This window comes from Opisthocomus hoazin, chromosome 2, assembly GCF_030867145.1.
Source record: "Opisthocomus hoazin isolate bOpiHoa1 chromosome 2, bOpiHoa1.hap1, whole genome shotgun sequence".
NCBI classification, from domain to species: Eukaryota; Metazoa; Chordata; class Aves; order Opisthocomiformes; family Opisthocomidae; genus Opisthocomus; species Opisthocomus hoazin.
In genome coordinates this window covers 86,165,099-86,182,248 of record NC_134415.1, presented here as the reverse complement: position 1 = coordinate 86,182,248, position 17,150 = coordinate 86,165,099, and the positions used below count along the sequence as shown (strand labels likewise).

Genomic DNA, 17,150 nt, shown 5'->3' with positions numbered 1-17,150 from the left:
ACTGTTTCCTTTAATAGGCAGTATGCTACTGTGGTGAGTTATGTGACTGCATATGGTTTTATCAGTAGAATGCAACGACCTCTTAAGTGGTAGTGTAGGTAAAATATGCCTTAAGTTACACAGATGACCATAAACATTTTTTTTTTAATCTGAATGCCTCTTCAGAATAAATACTGATATATTCAGATACATAGAAGATATCAAGCCAAAGAAAGGGTATAAAGACATAAAGATGTGGCCTGCTTGTGCATCCTTTATCTGCGTGGTTTCATTTTATATTTCTGTGGTTTAAGATCATAATGATTTATGAAGTTAGATGGTAATTTAGTAGTGACAGAAAGTAAACGTCATGATTCTAATTGACTGTAGCTGATCACGTGACAGTCTCACAAGAAAACAGTTGTAACTTTTTTTAGTTTGATTCTTCTTACTGATTGTTACTGATTTTGCTGAATGTTTTCTTGCATTGCTTTGACTCCTATTTTTCCAAACAAATCCAGGTTTTCAATTTTTTACTTCCTTGGTATTTCAATTTTCATTAAATCTAAGATTTTGGGGTTTTTTTCAGTACTATGAATACTTTCTCTTGAAAGTCACTATTCAGGCACTACATTACATGAGAAACTGGTGCTTGAGCTGAGTTATGGTTTCAATGACAACACTGCAGTGGCAGACTTTTCCTCACAGTTGTATTGTTCTTGAATATTTTGTATGGGATGAGAAAAATCTTTCCTTTCTCAAAGATCTTAATGAAAAAGGAAAAAAGTAGTATCTTTCAGGGAAGTGGGAGAAGTGTGTTAATATACTCAGAAAAGCAAGTTCACAAACTTTTTTGTTTTAGCTGTTCCAAGTGGTTCCTTTTTGACAAATTACTTTGGCAGAGCTCTGATAAAAAATAGAAGATAATGCTGTCCTTTATTTCCTGTGAATAGTGAGCTCATATAGTCTTGTTTCTGAAGAGGCTCTTATTCTTGAACAAGATACAGCTTGAAAGGATGATTTGCTAAAACCAGAGTACTTTAAAGGCAAAACCAGAAGCTCCTGCAAATGAGGATCTAACCTGGGACAGAAAATTGCCCTGGGTAAATCTTAAAGGTCTTATTCTGTGTCTGTGACAGCCTCCTTCAGGATGTGCTATGAAGTCGTTCTGGAAGGATATGGCTGTAGTGTACTTGTGATAGTTTCTAAATGTTGTATTTTCTTTTTGAATAAAAATCAAATTTAAACTGGATATTTGAAGTTTTCAAAGGGAAAATAGCATTTCACAGAGTCCAAATGCTTTATCTTCATGACATATCTAGTTGGTTCAAAATTTTGCTTTTCCACAGGAAAGAGTAATATGATGCTTATGATCCCTCTGGTTCATTTTAGTCTGTTGTATGTGGTTATTTCTTCTAACTTAAAGTGAAGAAGTGTGATTTTAAGTGAAATTGTTTTTCAATACTTAGAATCTACATTTTGAAAAGGAGTGACTTGAAGGAAGGAAGATACATTGAAGATAACTCCTTGAAAATGGAAAATCTCTTTTGGATTCTTTATGTACAGAGTATTTCTAGTCTTGTAGACTAGTTTTTGTGTATATGAAGTTCTGTAAGTTTCTACCTAATCTAACTTGGCGCACTGCCAATTCAGTGAAAGTAATGTTGATTCACCATTTTCTAACAAACTTAAGAGTTAGAATTAAGAATATTAAGAATATCTGATTGTGGTGAAGATTTATGTATGATAGCTGTGTGGATCTTGGTGAGCTGTTCGAAAGATATTTGGCTCAAATTTTGTGTTGCAGCCTTACGCAGTTATACTCTTTTCTCTACAAAGGGGAAAAAAAGGCATCACTTGCTGTGTAATTTTCTGACCTGTCTTTTAAAGGAGTTCTGATACTGGCTGTGAGGAACTCTTCTGTCTGCAAAAACATCTTTCAGTTTATCTTGAATATTGTATAAAGCTGAACTCTGTGAAGTGGTAGCTTCTAAGGCTAAACTGCTAAGACGAATGACCGATGGTTAAGTAATCTGTACAGCTTCATTGAAGTGGAGTTTTCTGACTGCTAGATAGGCAATACACTTCTTGCTCTCCCCTAAACCTGGCTGGGACTCAGGGGGTGGGAGAGGAGTGAGCAGCTTGTGGGGAGGGGGATAATTTAGTAACTGCTGCCTAAGATGTAATTCCCTGAGTAAAGGAGAGAGAACTCATTGCTTGTCAAACACTGTTTTACTTTTGTAATAAGAACACCTTTAAAATTTCAAATCAATTTCTGATTTACTAACAAAAATAACACTTATGTCGTGTTCTGTGAGTTCACATTGAAGTTGATTGTAATTCAGTTATTTGCATAAAGCAAATGTGAAAAATATTGATGAAACTTCCAAAGTGATACTTATTTTATATAAACTTGAATTATGTGGAAAAGCTGCATGTTTTCAGGCATGATTGATAGACTGTAGTTTCCATTGTGAATGTATATTTTTACTAGTTTGCAAGACAAAACAAGTGTGATTAGAGGGGTGGAAAATATTTTGGAGGCACCAAATATAAAATACACAGTCTGTTTACTCACATAATTAGTTCTGTGATGATCTGGACTATAGCTTAAGTCGCTCTGTAAAATTGGCTATGCATGCTAGAAAAAAAAGCTTGTTACTTGGTGGAAAAACTAGTAAATTTTGTGGCATTCAAGTTATTTTCAGTGGTAAACTAGACTAAATGTGAAGTGTAGTGTTTTTTGGGTTTTTTTGTTGTTGTTCTATTTCCAGCCCCCCTTAATCTAATCTGTATTTTGTTGGCATATAGTTTCAAGAATCAATCAGAAATACTTTCTTTCCTGCAACTCATTTCTAAATAATACAAGGAAAAAACTCCCAAAATTATGAGAAAAGGTGTGACTGAAATTCTCTCTGCTTCAGATGCATTCTGTGTAAACCTTGAATGTGGTATTGATGTCTCAAGTTTAAACTAACTTAAATGAGTGAGAACTTTTTCTGAAAAAGAACATGCGCTCTGCCAGTAAATACTTTTTGGAAATAACTGCTTTGTCTAGTAATTTTCAAAACAATATTATAATCAACTGAATTAAGGGACGAAATACTGCTTGCTTAAATACTCGTGTTTTTTTTTAATAGTCTTTGAACAAATAATTCTTGAACTACACTGCTATCTAGATTAGAGAAGAAGCATAGCCTGGCAGTATGTGATGGATGCAGCAGAGTGACACGCTGCTCCAAGATTTCCTGAGAGAGTAAAACTACTTTTTACTCTGCTGCATCATAAGACTGAGACAAAAAAATGTATGGAATGACTGACATGTCATGAGGCTGCCACAGAACCTACACCATTTTGATGTATTAGTTGGACATAATCATTTGCATGGACAATGTGTTTTTTTTTACAATTCCTTATCTTTGAAATCCCTAGATATACTGTGTTTTCATAGAACACTACTGGTCTCCTCCCCCATTTCCCATCAAATTATTGTTACATTCTTTCAGCACTAACTGGATCATTACTAGGTTTTTTTGTTTGCAAATTTTGCACTCTTCTAGGATATGAACAAACTAATGAAGCAATAAGAAAGTAAAAGTTAGTTGTAAAATATAACAGCATCAGTGGTTAATGATCTTCATCGTAAGTTTATAAGAAGTGAATGTCTAAAAAATAATATGCAAAAAACATGTTTTATGGCAAATCTAGTGTGTATCTCAAATCTAAGATCTGATGAGTGTTTGCTGTTTGGCCTATATTTTTCCTGTTCATCTCCAGCATAATGGAGTATTTCACTAGAACAGAAGGATTTAGGTGGAATTAAAGTTTTCTATTTAAGCAAAAACTCTTATCTTCAAATTTATAAACTAATCTTTTAAACCGATTTAATTACTTAAGGTGGTTAAACACACAATAGCGTGTCTTAAACATTCTAAAATAAAGTGTCTCAGTATGTGCCAATGACAATTGGTCATGAAGAAGATGGATCCAGCTATCTGAAATGGAAAAAAGCTCTTGGTGCAAAGGATTTTGGAACTGTTGTGGCACAGCACATCCATGTGTCAGGTGGAAGTGCCTCCCCCCCCCCCCCAAGGATAAATACATCAGAATTACCAATTATTAAAAATTTTGAGCTACATTAAGTAATTCTATATTGCTAAACAAAATCAGTGCAGTGTTGATTAAATGATTTACAGTCTCTTATGGTATTCTTGTATATGTGATGTAGATTTAAAAATAAAAAGTGAGGCATGCTGCACTGGCACTTGGGCGAAGAAAGGACATATGGCAAAACTTAGGAAAGATTGATTTGTCAGAGCAAAGTGTTGAACTCAGTATGGGACTGTTTGGATGTTTTGTTAATTCTTTGAAGCATATGCCTTAGTTACTTTAGAAGGAACACTCTTCCCTCCAGGTCTTGGCCCTTCTGCTTGCTTTCACTGCTGCTTGGTATTTGTTTGTGGGCCAGTGAGTTTGGACCTTTTGAAAAGATCAAAGAAAGCTTGAATTTCTTCCCTACCAGTCTCTGGCTAGCTTAGGATTTCCTAGGTGCAGCCAGCAATGTCAGGACTGTTGGACATTTCTTGACTTAAAAAATTGGCAGATTGGAAAAGACGAGGAAGAAAAATTGATTAAAATTTCCTATTCACAGTTATAAAAATATGAGTTGGACTTTACTGGTTTCAAGGGAGTTTATCATTACAAGAATGATAAAATGCTTGTTTCTACATTGCTGTGATGAGTAGGAAGGAAGGTGATTTGATTGAGAAGCTTAACAGTTTATTGAGCTGGATTTCTGGTAGTGCTGACTGGATCATGAGAGAGACAGCAATAGAAAGAAAGTCTTCAGTAGCCTGTGTGCACTCAAGGGCCTAGTTAAGCCCATGTTTTGAGGCACCTCTGGATCTGACTGCAGTGTTGCATGAGAACAAGTCCAATAATGTGGAAAAGGCAGTGTATCCTAGATATCTTTTGCTAATATTGATGAAAGCCCCTTTGAAAATGTTATCAAGCTGTTTGTTAGTAACACTACAAAAGGGTGTTCGCCATTTCGGCGAAGCTACTGAAGGTGAAGGGCTCTGGAGCAGAGGCTCGCGCCGAGGGACCCTTTCTCCAGTGGCAAAACCGCGGCGAGGCGGCAAAAAGCGCCGAGAGAGAGAGAGGAGACCCCAGCCCCCCCCCCCCCCCCCCCCCCCCCCCCCCCGAGCGGGAAAGCGGGAGGTGCCAACGAGCGGCAGCTCTGACTCAGCGGGGGCGGAGTCGAGTGTGACAGCGGCCAAACCCCCTCATGGGTAAGAGCAGCCCCCAGGGAGCGTGAGGGACCAGGAGCGCCAGCAAACAGAGCCCGCGCAGCAGCCGGGGAGCGGCGCGGCAGTTCGCGCAGGCAGGGAGAGCAGGGAAGGCGACAGGCAGGGTGCAGCCGCCCCTCCTGGCAACTCAAGTAGTGGGCATCGCTCTTCCAGGAGATATTCTAGCCATGGTTACCACCCGTGGTAAAGCTGTTGCTAGAAGGAGTGTGGGGACCCAGACAGAGGCCCCACGCAAGTACACAGGTGTCCAGGTCTCTGGCTGCAGGGAGTGCCTGACCCTGGCGCTCGCACCGGAGGACAGCAGAGACAGCAGCTGTGTTCGGTGCGAGCAGCAGGTGAATGACCTGCTCAGCCTGGTGGCAGCGCTGAAGGAGGAAGTGGAGAGGCTGAGGAGCATCCGGGAGTGTGAGAGGGAGATCGACGGGTGGAGCAGCACCCTGCCCTCCCTGAGGCAGAGGCAGCAGGAGGCAGCTCCACAGAAAGCAGAGAACCCCCTACCCTCTTGCCACCCAGCAGAAAGAGGGGACCTAAGAGATGGGGGGGAATGGAAACGGGTCCCTGCTCGGGGTGGCAAGCGAATTTCCCCCCGGCCTCCCTCACCTGCCCAGTTGCCCTTAAGCAACAGATATGGGGCTCTGGAATGTGAGGGGCCGGCCACAGAGGATGTGGGTGAAGGTGAAGCTCCATCCAGGGGATTGCCCAGGACGAGTCAGACAGCCCCACGTACTACAACTGCCTCAGCTAAGAAAAAAAGGAGGGTAATTGTCATAGGTGATTCCCTTCTGAAGGGAACAGAGGGCCTGATCTGCTGACCGGACCCATCCCACAGGGAAGTCTGCTGCCTCCCTGGGGCCCGGGTTAGGGATGTTGCTAAGAAACTCCCTGGTCTGGTGCAGCCTTCTGATTACTACCCCCTCTTGGTAATGCAGGTTGACGGGGACGAGATAGCAGAAACAAGTCCCAAGGCCATCAAAAAGGGACTTCAGGGCACTGGGGCGACTAGTTGAGGGATCAGGGGGGCAGGTGGTGTTTTCCTCCATCCCATCAGTGGCAGGGAACAGCACTCAAAGGGGCAGGAAAACTCACCTGGTTAACAGGTGGCTCAGAGACTGGTGCCGTCGGTCAAATTTTGGCTTCTTTGATCATGGGGAGGTGTACACAGCACCGGGCCTGCTGGCGACAGGTGGAACTCAGCTATCTCAAAGGGGAAAAAGAATTCTTGGCCATGAGCTGGCAGGGCTCATTGAGAGGGCTTTAAACTAGGTTCGAAGGGGGAAGGGGATATTGCCCACCTCACTAGGGATGAGCCCAGGCTTGGCGTGCCAAGGCCAGGGGTGAGATTGACAGCCCAGCTCAAGTGTGTTTACACCAATGCACGTAGCATGGGCAATAAACAGGAGGAGCTGGAAGCCATTATACAGCAGGACGGCTATGACTTGGTCACCATCACAGAAACGTGGTGGGACAACTCGCATAACTGGCATGCTGTCATAGATGGCTACAGACTCTTTAGGAAAGACAGGCCAACAAGGAGAGCTGGGGGAGTTGCTCTGTATGTGAGGGAGCAAGTAGAATGCATTGAGCTTGGCCTGGGGGCAAATGAGGAACAAGTTGAAAGCTTGTGGGTTAGAATTAAGGGACAGGCTCATAAGGGTGACATTACGGTGGGTGTGTACTACAGGCCACCTGACCAGGAGGAGGAGGTTGATGAGGCCTTCTACAGGCAGCTGCAAGCAGCCTCACAGTCACAGGCCCTGGTTCTCCTGGGGGACTTCAACCACCCTGACATCAGCTGGGAAGACCACACAGCTAGGCAGGCGCAATCCAGGAGGTTCCTACAGAGCATCGATGGTAACTTTCTGATGCAAGTGGTAGAGGAACCAACAAGGAAAGGCGTGCTGCTGGACCTTGTGTTAACAAACAAGGAGGGACTGGTGGAGGATGTGAAGGTCGGAGGTAGACTCGGCTGCAGTGACTATGAAATGGTCGTGTTCAGGATCCTGCGTGGAGGAAGCAGGGCGATAAGCAGGATCAAAACCTTGGACCTCAGGAGGGCTAACTTTGGCCTCTTCAAGGAGCTACTGGGAGGAATCCTGTGGGCCAGGGGTCTCAAAGGCAGGGGGGTCCATGACTTCTGGTCGCTCTTTAAAGGACACTTCTTCCATGCACAGGAGCAATGCATCCCCCTGAGAAAGAAATCGAGCAAAGGAGGCAGGAGACCTGCATGGTTAAACAAGGAGCTTCTAGCGGAGATCAGGCAGAAGAGAAAGGTCCATGGAATGTGGAAAAGGGGCAGGCCAATTGGGAAGAGTACATGAATGTGGTGAGAGCATGCAGGGATGCGATGAGGAAGGCCAAGGCCCACCTGGAATTGCGTCTGGCAAGAGATGTCAAAAACAACAAGAAGGGCTTCTTCAACTACATCAGCAGCAAAAGGAAGGCTAGGGACAATGTGGGGCCACTGCTGAATGAGGCGGGTGTCCTGGTGATGGAGGATGCAGAGAAGGCAGAGCTACTGAATGCCTTCTTTGCTTCAGTCTTCAGTGCTAAGACTGGCCCTCAGGAATTCCAGGACCCGGAGGTAAGAGAAGAAGCCTACAAAGAGGACGACTTTCCCTTGGTCGAGGAGGACTGTGTGAGGGATCGCTTAAGCGATCTGGATGCCCACAAATCCATGGGCCCCGATGGAATGCGCCCAGGAGTGCTGAGGGAGCTGGCGGATGTCATTGCTGAGCCACTCTCCATCATCTTTGAGAGGTCCTGGAGGACAGGAGAGGTGCCCGAGAACTGGAGAAAGGCCAATGTCACTCCAATCTTCAAAAAGGGCAAGAAGGAGGACCCAGGGAACTACAGGCCTGTCAGCCTCACCTCCATCCCGGGAAAGGTGATGGAGCAGCTTATCCTGGAGGCCATCATCAAGGAAGTGGAAGAAAAGAAGGTTATGAGGAGTAGTCAGCATGGATTCACCTAGGGGAAATCATGCCTGACCGATCTGATAGCTTTCTACGATGACATTGACTGGCTGGGTAGATGAAGGGAGAGCCGTGGATGTTGTCTACCTTGACTTCAGCAAGGCTTTTGACACAGTCTCCCATAGCATCCTCCTAGGGAAGCTGAGGAAGTGTGGGCTGGATGAGTGGTCGGTGAGGTGGATTGAGAACTGGCTGAATGGCAGAACTCAGAGGGTTGTCATCAGTGGCACTGAGTCTAGTTGGAGGCTGGTAACTAGCGGTGTCCCTCAGGGGTCAGTACTGGGCCCAGTCTTGTTTAACTTCTTCATCAATGACCTGGATGAAGAGTTAGAATGTACCCTCAGCAAGTTTGCTGACGACACCAAACTGGGAGCTGTGGTAGACACACCGGAAGGCTGTGCTGCCATTCAGCGTGACCTGGACAGGCTGGAAAGTTGGGCAGAGAGGAACCTGATGAGGTTCAACAAGGGCAAATGCAGGGTCCTGCACCTGGGGAGGAACAACCCCATGCATCAGTACAGGCTTGGGGTGGACCTGCTGGAGAGCAGCTCTGCGGAGAGGGACCTGGGTGTCCTAGTGGACGACAGGTTAACCATGAGCCAGCAGTGTGCCCTGGCTGCCAAGAAAGCCAATGGGATCCTGGGGTGCATCAAGAAGAGTGTGACCAGCAGGAGGAGGGAAGTTCTCCTTCCCCTCTACACTGCCCTGGTGAGGCCTCATCTGGAGTACTGTGTCCAGTTCTGGGCTCCCCAGTTCAAGAAAAATGAAGAGCTACTGGAGAGAGTCCAGCGGAAGGCTACAAGGATGATGAGGGGACTGGAACATCTCTCCTACGAGGAGAGGCTGAGGGAGCTGGGCTTGTTCAGCCTGAAGAAGAGAAGGCTGCGAGGGGACCTAATAAATGCTTATAAATATCTGAAGGGTGGGTGTCAGGAGGATGGGGCCAGACTCTTTTCAGTGGTGCCCAGTGACAGGACAAGGGGCAATGGGAACAAACTGAGGCATAGGAAGTTCCGTCTGAACATGAGGAAGAATTTCTTCCCTCTGAGGGTGACGGAGCCCTGGAACAGGCTGCCCAGGGAGGTAGTGGAGTCTCCTTCTCTGGAGATATTCAAGACCCGCCTGGACAAGGTCCTGTGCAGCCTGCTGTAGGTGACCCTGCTTCGGCAGGGGGGTTGGCGTAGATGACCCACAGAGGTCCCTTCCAACCCCTACTATTCTGTGATTCTGTGATTCTGTGGTGTTTCAGTGTTGATCTCGGTAGAAAACTCTGATAACACCGCGAATAGGGCATCATTTTAATTGGAAAGCAGAAAAACCCCACTTTTGTTAAAGATGACTGCTTTTACAGGGACACACTGGCACCCAGCAGAGATTGAAAAGTTCTGTCACTTTATTCAGCTACTGGGAGATCAATGTGACGTCTGTAATGGTTTGACAACTTTTGGGGAATAATTGTGTTTCAACATCCTTTATGCTTTTTGTTACAAAAGCAACTTTCAGTAGTCATTAAGCAGCTTAAGTTAATTTGTATGGTCACTTTAATATTTTGCATTTTAAAAAGGCTATAAAGTTTATAAATCTGATCATACTGCTTGTATGTACTGTACTGTTTGTATTTGCCAGAATGTTTGTTTATACCCAGATTGACATGGTACTTGGTCATAGCACTGATTAGTCAATCAAGAATGTTGCTCTGGGGGAACTGGGAGCTGCCTTTTGGTGTATACTGTAAACGTCTCCGCTCTCACCCACCAAACTGCATCTGTAGGAAAAATTAACATAGTCAAAGCACGAGTTTAGGTGTATGGCAAACTCCTTGAAACCTGGAGAGGCCTGTGGGATTACACTGTGAGAGAGAAAAGATTTTTACAGCTGTATGTCATTCAAGGAAGTAAGCAAACACCAACAGATACTACTGGTCTACTCTTCAAATTGGGGAATCTTTAGGAAGATATCTCACTCACCACTCTTCCACCTTTTTGAAATAATACGTGTTCCAGAGTTTGCAGAAGGGAGACATGCCTCAAGGGTAGTAGATGCAGGAAGTTCAGATGATAGTGTGAATTTCTAGAAAAGACTAAAGGAAAGGCCATGTTCAGGCTATGCTCAGTCTAACCAATAAAATTTCACATGTACTTAATCTATATGGTTTGTCTTTCTGCAATAGAAGAATTGAAGCAAGTTCCTTTTGAATTGCGCATCCTGAAAGTATTGATCTTTAAGGCTGAGGCTGAGTATGCTTTGAATTTTAATGTTCCTCTCCTTTCTCTCTTTCTAGCTGGAATGTATACTGCTTTCTCTACAGGAGTGTAAGCTTTGATATTGAGAAGAGCAAAACCGGAAGATGCCGTCTGAGAGGTGCCTGAGGTATAGTACTTGGCAGCATGTATAAAGTCATTCGCATTTAGGGTGATGTTGACCAACGCATCAGTCAACAGCTAGCAGAAATGTGAAATTAGTATTTTTGTTCATTAGTGATTAGTATTATTTAATAGATATCCATGTTATAATCTGCAAAATATTGCTTTCTTGTAGTCACTTATCTCTAACAAAGAGAAGCATGCCTGGGATTCATTTGGGTCCCACAGTCTCTGCCTATGTTATCTTGTTTATGCCTTTGTCTATGCTTGGAATTTTTGATTGTGGAAGCAACTGGCATTTTACTTTCATGTATCTGAATTGGTGGCTGGTTATTTTTGGTGTGTGTAGTGTTCCACTGTTCAGGACATAAATGGCTAAAAAGCGTTCTCTCCAAACTCATCTTCCTGCATTCCAGAATCTCCCATTCTGTCTCTTTCCGTCTTATAGGCCTTAATCATCTATATGTGTTTGCTGGTTTAGCCTTTCTCATTTATTTGCATTGCTCCTTGTCTCATCAAAGAATTTGATATTCATAATTTGATTAGTTTCTGGGAGCACTTTCAGGCATAACACTCAGCAGAATTTATTAATCTGGTTGCTTTTCTGCAGAACCTTGCACTAGTCTGATACACTGGTAGTTGTTTTATGTTACAGAGAAGTTAACACTCGATGGGCTGATCTGGGAGCTCAGAGATCTGCCTGATATTACTGGGGCATTGTATCATTCCAGTTCTATTCCCCTTTCCTTGCCATTCTTCTGCAGCAGAAGAGAATCAGGAATTCCTTGCATTTTATAGCTGTTGAGTATGTCAACTGACAATATCACTACAAAATGGCCATGTTATGTTTAATGAATCAGTGCTTTTTCATTCATATATTCCAGTTAAATTGCCTTGCATGTGTATACTTTCTTCATATGTTGTTAACACAAGGGTTAGAGGCAATTGATTTTTCATTTTGGTCATTGAATTGAAAAAAGGATTATGACAGAGCTCAACTGAAAACTACAGATGCCTGATTTTAGGTATATATAAAAAAATACATACATACATTGAAAAATAAAAAAAAATTCCCCCCAGAATTACCTTTGTGACTTGTCCCTCCTATCTGTTTTCTGTTGAGTGAAATAGTCTTTTTTTCTTGCGAAAAACACCTCTGGATGATTGTGAGAAAAGCAGGAGAAAGTAAGGGCTTGGTTCACAACTTTGGGAGGGAGGATAATAAGAACAGAAATAAAGAGAAATCATCTCTAGGTATAATTCGCTTATTATACTTGAACAGGCTATCTTCCATTTTTTTTAGTGTTCTCAGTTCCCTTAGGGGGAAAAAAAACCCAACAACTAAAAACCCAACTCCAACCCGTCCCCCAACCCCCATGTTCTTCCAGATTCTTAAGAGGGAAACCAGGGTGAGCCGACTCCAGGAATCAGTAACAAAATCGATGATTAACCTTTGATTTCAGATTCTTTATTGTTGTTGCTGAAGGTTGGAGGAAAAAAAAAATACCATTTTATTAGTTCGTATATTTCTTTTTTTTGGATACAGCAAGTTGAACTTGTAGCATTGCCTGCCAAAAATAGTACATCTTGGTTTGATTTAGTCACTTTGCTATAGAAATTACAGAAGGGAAATAATTGTTAGAAGTAATTCCCATGTATTTTACAAAGTTGCATATCTTGATAATTGTCCGTTAGAATATTAGTGGGGTTCCACAAACAGAACAGCTGAAGGAAGAATCGTTTGAATGAATCATTATGAAATGTATGTAGGTTATGTCCATGTGTGAAACCTAAACTGTTAGAGAGGGGGTGAAATTCAGATACAGGTTATTCCTGTGTGACTCCACTTTGGCCATCCTTCTTCTAGAAGTAATTTCTTAGTTCTTGTCTATTTAAAAGATTAGGTTAAGTTAGAGCAAGCAGTCTGCAAGGCAGGTCTGCATTAGTTGTGACATGCCCAGGGTACAGGAGTGGGATATGCAGGACAGAGAGTGTGTATTGGTGGGAAAGGAGAATATAGCAGCCACTCAGCTGCTGCATAGCATGTGTATGGAGTGAATTACGTGATTGTAGGGGAAAGACAATAGTTTATTTACCCCTTAATCAAAAAAAGAATTATACCTTTACATTGATTTACCTTAGAATGACTCTCTGTAAACTCACCTTCTTTGAAGACCTTGATTCTCAGGCAATATAAATTGTTATAGTCTCACAGATTTCAGATAAACTGCATTGTTTTGTGCCAAAGAGGATTTGCAGATTTTTTTTATTTGTTTCTGTTTGCTTCAACAGTTACATTGTCTCTTCCTTCTACTGTAGAAAAGGGAGCTGCAGTAAGACAGCCATAGGCTGGATGACATGAAACTCTTGTATTCATACAAGGAGATATTCAGAGGTGGTGGAAGGCCTCGGCATTTTAAAAACACGCAAATGGCCTCCCCCAATGCAAAGCAAATAAACTCCACAGTATTTCATAAATATGAATGACCTGAAATGGTCTGAAAACATTTGGTAATGCAGTATCAGACTTAAACAGGCCACCTGAGATGACTAGTCTTCATTTGTTTTAGCAGAACTAGTTACATACATACGTGTTCCTTTCCACTAATGCATCAGTTTAAGCCACTTAAAGTTTCTGTTGGTCCATTGACTTAGGCTCTTTATTCTTCTCACTTAATTCTAAAATGATTCTGAATTAATCCTCTGAGTCCAGCTGACTTCCAGTGAAGCAAATGAAAATCAGAACAGATGAGGTTTTAAAACTCGAGTATATAATCGGGTTTCATAATACTTTGTTACACTGAGCTTTTCTTGTGATGTCTATACTATATAAAGATTTTTGCCTGACAAAGTTCATGACTTTCTTTCCAAGAATTGTCAATCTTGCCTTAGAAAAAGTTCTTCTACATTTCTGACAGAATCTGCTTGTTTCCTACGTTTTGGGTTTCGTTTTCTTTTTTTTTTTTTTTTTTGATAAAATCTTTTGCCTTTCCCCTCTCAGTGTTCAGGAAATGCTGACAGGTCAGAGGCTTTGTCAGTCCAGCTCCCATAATGATGCTGTCCTGGCAGCCCTGAACCAACAAAGAAGTGATGGCATACTTTGCGATATCACCCTTATTGCTGAAGAGCAGAAATTCCATGCCCATAAAGCAGTACTGGCAGCATGCAGTGACTACTTCCGAGTAAGTCCAAAGACTTTTTTTTGTTTGTTTGTTTCTTATAATAATACTAAGAATTACCCCAGAGGTGCGGGTGGGGGGAATGGTCCTGGATATGATACTGAACAAACTTTAAATTTGAGCCTATGGAAAATTCAGGATTATTGCACATTCAGTAGAGTATACAACATTTAAATATCTACATACATGTCATAGGAAGGATATGTTAAGAATGTAATTAATTTTTTTATCATTTATGAATAGTCTTCCTTCTCCCTCCCAATAGAGATAGGCAGTACACATCTTTCTATGAGTCTTATGCACCAGTAATGTCAGAAAGTGGAAGAATTCTTTGTAGAACCCAGATGTTTCAGACAGTTGTGGTTAGAACACGGAAGGACAGGGAGAAGGAATTTAAATATTAATAAATGCAATTTAAATCAGCTTGACAGTGGATTTTTAGAGGGATGTAAATGGTTACTCTCAAAGAGGATGCCATAATAATTTTTGAAGTGTAATAAAACCTATTTTCAGAAACCAATGTTTCTGAAATGTAGAGATTAAAATATTCCCTGGGATATCTAATTCAGATACTCAGCATGGAAAATTAAACCCAGGAGCTAAAATTGGAGTAACTGAAAAACTAAGTTTTCCAATAGGAAAAGCATTCCTCATATGAAGCAATTATGCTAACCTTCATTATAATGTACCTGTTCAAAATGTTGGACTGTCTGTAGCTCCATACTTGACTGATGTTTTTAAGTGTGAGTCATCCTGTTGTTATCCAGAGAGTAAAGCTGAAATTAATTTAAAGTTCTGTTTCCTTTAACGAAGTAAATTTATTTAATACTTACCTACACAATGATTGTAAGTGCTATGAACTTCCTTATGGTAACCTTTTTGTTTTGTTACAATACTGATACAGTATGACAACAGTTCTATGTGCTTAATTACCTGAACAGAATTTTTGTCTTCCTATCAACTCTTTCTCTCCCTTTTGGTTAGAATTGAGTTTTAATTTATTCCATGTATTTAAGCAACATTGTTAACCTTGATGTTACTTTCACTGTGCTGGTGTTGAACCAATTGATTGCTCGTTTTTTGAGCTTATCTGTGTGCTTATGTGTTTTGCTACTGTGGACTTTGTACTGCCATAGCTGCTAATGTTGCTTTGTCACAGTGCCCTAGCCTGCTGTAACACAGGTTGCTTACCACTCTTTTTCCATTTACCCCAGTGCACACAGTGGAATTTTGGAGCTCTCTAGCTAGTGCTACATATACTTCTTGATGATAGATATACTACAGGGCTGCTGTTCTGGTTTGACTGAAATTTTTTAATGAGGATGCCATATCATTCCTCTGCACCTGTGATGTATATTCCTTCCAGAGCTCATCGTACCCTGTACATAGAAACATTGTAGGATGGACAGCTGTACCCAGTGTTCAAGCAGTGGGGTAGAAACATTTTCTGCCTTGGTCACTTATTTATTGACCTTGAAATCTGGGGCACGGTGACTCAGCCTGTTATTTTCGATTGAGTTTCTTGGTATTTGCTTGACAGTTATTGAAATTAAAATCTTAATGCCCTATGGAAAAGAAAAAAACCAGTTTTACAATAGGTCAGATTACTAATTGCTATGTAAATCTTTTCTATTAAAAAAAATTTACTGAGAAAATGATCCATGCAGCATTTAGTAATTTGATCTGCCTCAAAATTGTTGTAATTTGGTAGGAAGTATTCTTCAGACTTCAGGTATCAGCTATAAATATGGAACTTGTGCTTTCTGAAATCAGCCAAACAGTTTCTATTATTGATGGACAAGAAGTCTTTGTTAGAAAATTGTGAAATGAGATTTATGTTCTGTAGGAAGTTGGCAAAAATATTACTGTACACTATGTTCCTGATTATAATAATTTAGAAAAAACAAGAGTTGATTTAAAAATAATAATGTTTTGTATTTAAACTGAGATTATAAGTGTTTCTATATCTAGAGGGATTTTGCCTAATTTGAGCTAGCCGAGTATTCATTTTCTAAGATTTAGAAGAATGATGCCAAGCTTGTTCAGAGACAGTGAAGAGAGATGGGCATTTCGAGAGGGTGATAAAGGAGGATAGAAGGTTTATTTAGAATGAAATGATTGACCATCTGGAAGTGCCAAATCTCTCTCCGCTGATCATAAAGGCTCGACTCACATGCTTCAAACTTAACTGTTAATATTTTCAGATGATTTTTACACTTAGTTTTTCCTGGAATTTTTTTTTTAGAAATTCTTGGATGAACCTTACAGATTTTCTAACCCTGAAGTTATTTATGAAGAAGTCACTGCGATGGGAAACTTACCTTTCACTATTTTTTGTGAGATGTGAGAGCAGGACTGCAGTGGACAGGATTCTGGGAACATCAGATGTTGGAGTTGCCTTGAATAAAACTGAGATGACAACACTATACATCAGTGTGACACAAAGAACTTGCCTACTGTAGCTTCTTGTTTCTATGGCTCATAGATTTGATTAATATACCAACCTACCTCCAGCTCTATCTGGAGAGGCTGTCATCCAGTTCTTATGATCTCACAGATTACTCCAGCTATATGTTCAGTTCTACACAGGCTCTATCAGAATGAATCAGCGTGATTTGTTTGTTTGTTTGTTTACTCTTTTTTGCCACTCTTATAAAACAGCTTGTACAAGAGACTGGATATTTCCTTTCTACAGAGGCCTTTTACAGTTTTCTGCATGTTCGGTGTCTACTTTCATTTACATGGAGATACTTCTGAAATTGTGATGTTTTCTTGATGGGAATAACAAGTCAGCAGAGCAGTGTATTTTTTTTTCAAATTGCCACTTATGTCTTTTACTGCAAAGAAAAGTTTCTTAACACTTCAGAAGCATAACTAAATGTATGTCATGTTACAGACTGAGGGAATTGGAGCCATTGTGTGTGGAAGAGCAGAGAAGGTCGAACAGAGGCTGCCTTATCAATTTTTCTTTGAGGTTGTAGTCTGGAGTAAAATCTTCATTTGCTTTTCTAAGATAAGCTGGAGACCTGAGCTTCAGCAAAATGCTGAAGGCCAGCCTTCCAGGGTAACAGCCTGCCATCTCTTTTTCCAGTTGGTATGTTTAGTCTTGTAGTTCCAGCTGTGCTGAAACATTGGAATTTAAATCCTAAGCATAGCACCTGATTTGGGAGTTTGTTATATTTGTACACCAAAATGTTGTGGTTTTTTTCTGTAAGAAAAAAAGAATCTCTTAGGAAATTGGATAGAAAGAGTGCATTAAAAATACAGACTTAAATTACAAGATTAGACACTTGAAAATTAGGGTTTTCAAATTGTTTTCAGTTCAGTATCTCCTGAAAGACCTTTTCT

The 17,150-nt window shown here is 41.3% G+C and overlaps 1 protein-coding gene across 14 annotated transcripts in view; it reads left to right on the top strand.

Moving 5' to 3' along the window:
• Nucleotides 1–17,150, top strand: part of KLHL32 (kelch like family member 32) — a 154,240-nt gene that overhangs the window by 41,093 nt on the left and 95,997 nt on the right. For all 14 annotated transcript variants that reach the window (XR_012763212.1, XR_012763211.1, XR_012763216.1 and 11 more), the window contains 2 exons: nucleotides 10,542–10,630; nucleotides 13,625–13,805. Coding sequence is in view for 5 of the 14 variants with exons in the window: in XM_075414334.1 (XP_075270449.1) it covers nucleotides 10,608–10,630; nucleotides 13,625–13,805 (204 nt within the window). In the remaining 9 variants the exon portion in view is untranslated. The remainder of the gene's footprint in view (nucleotides 1–10,541; nucleotides 10,631–13,624; nucleotides 13,806–17,150) is intronic.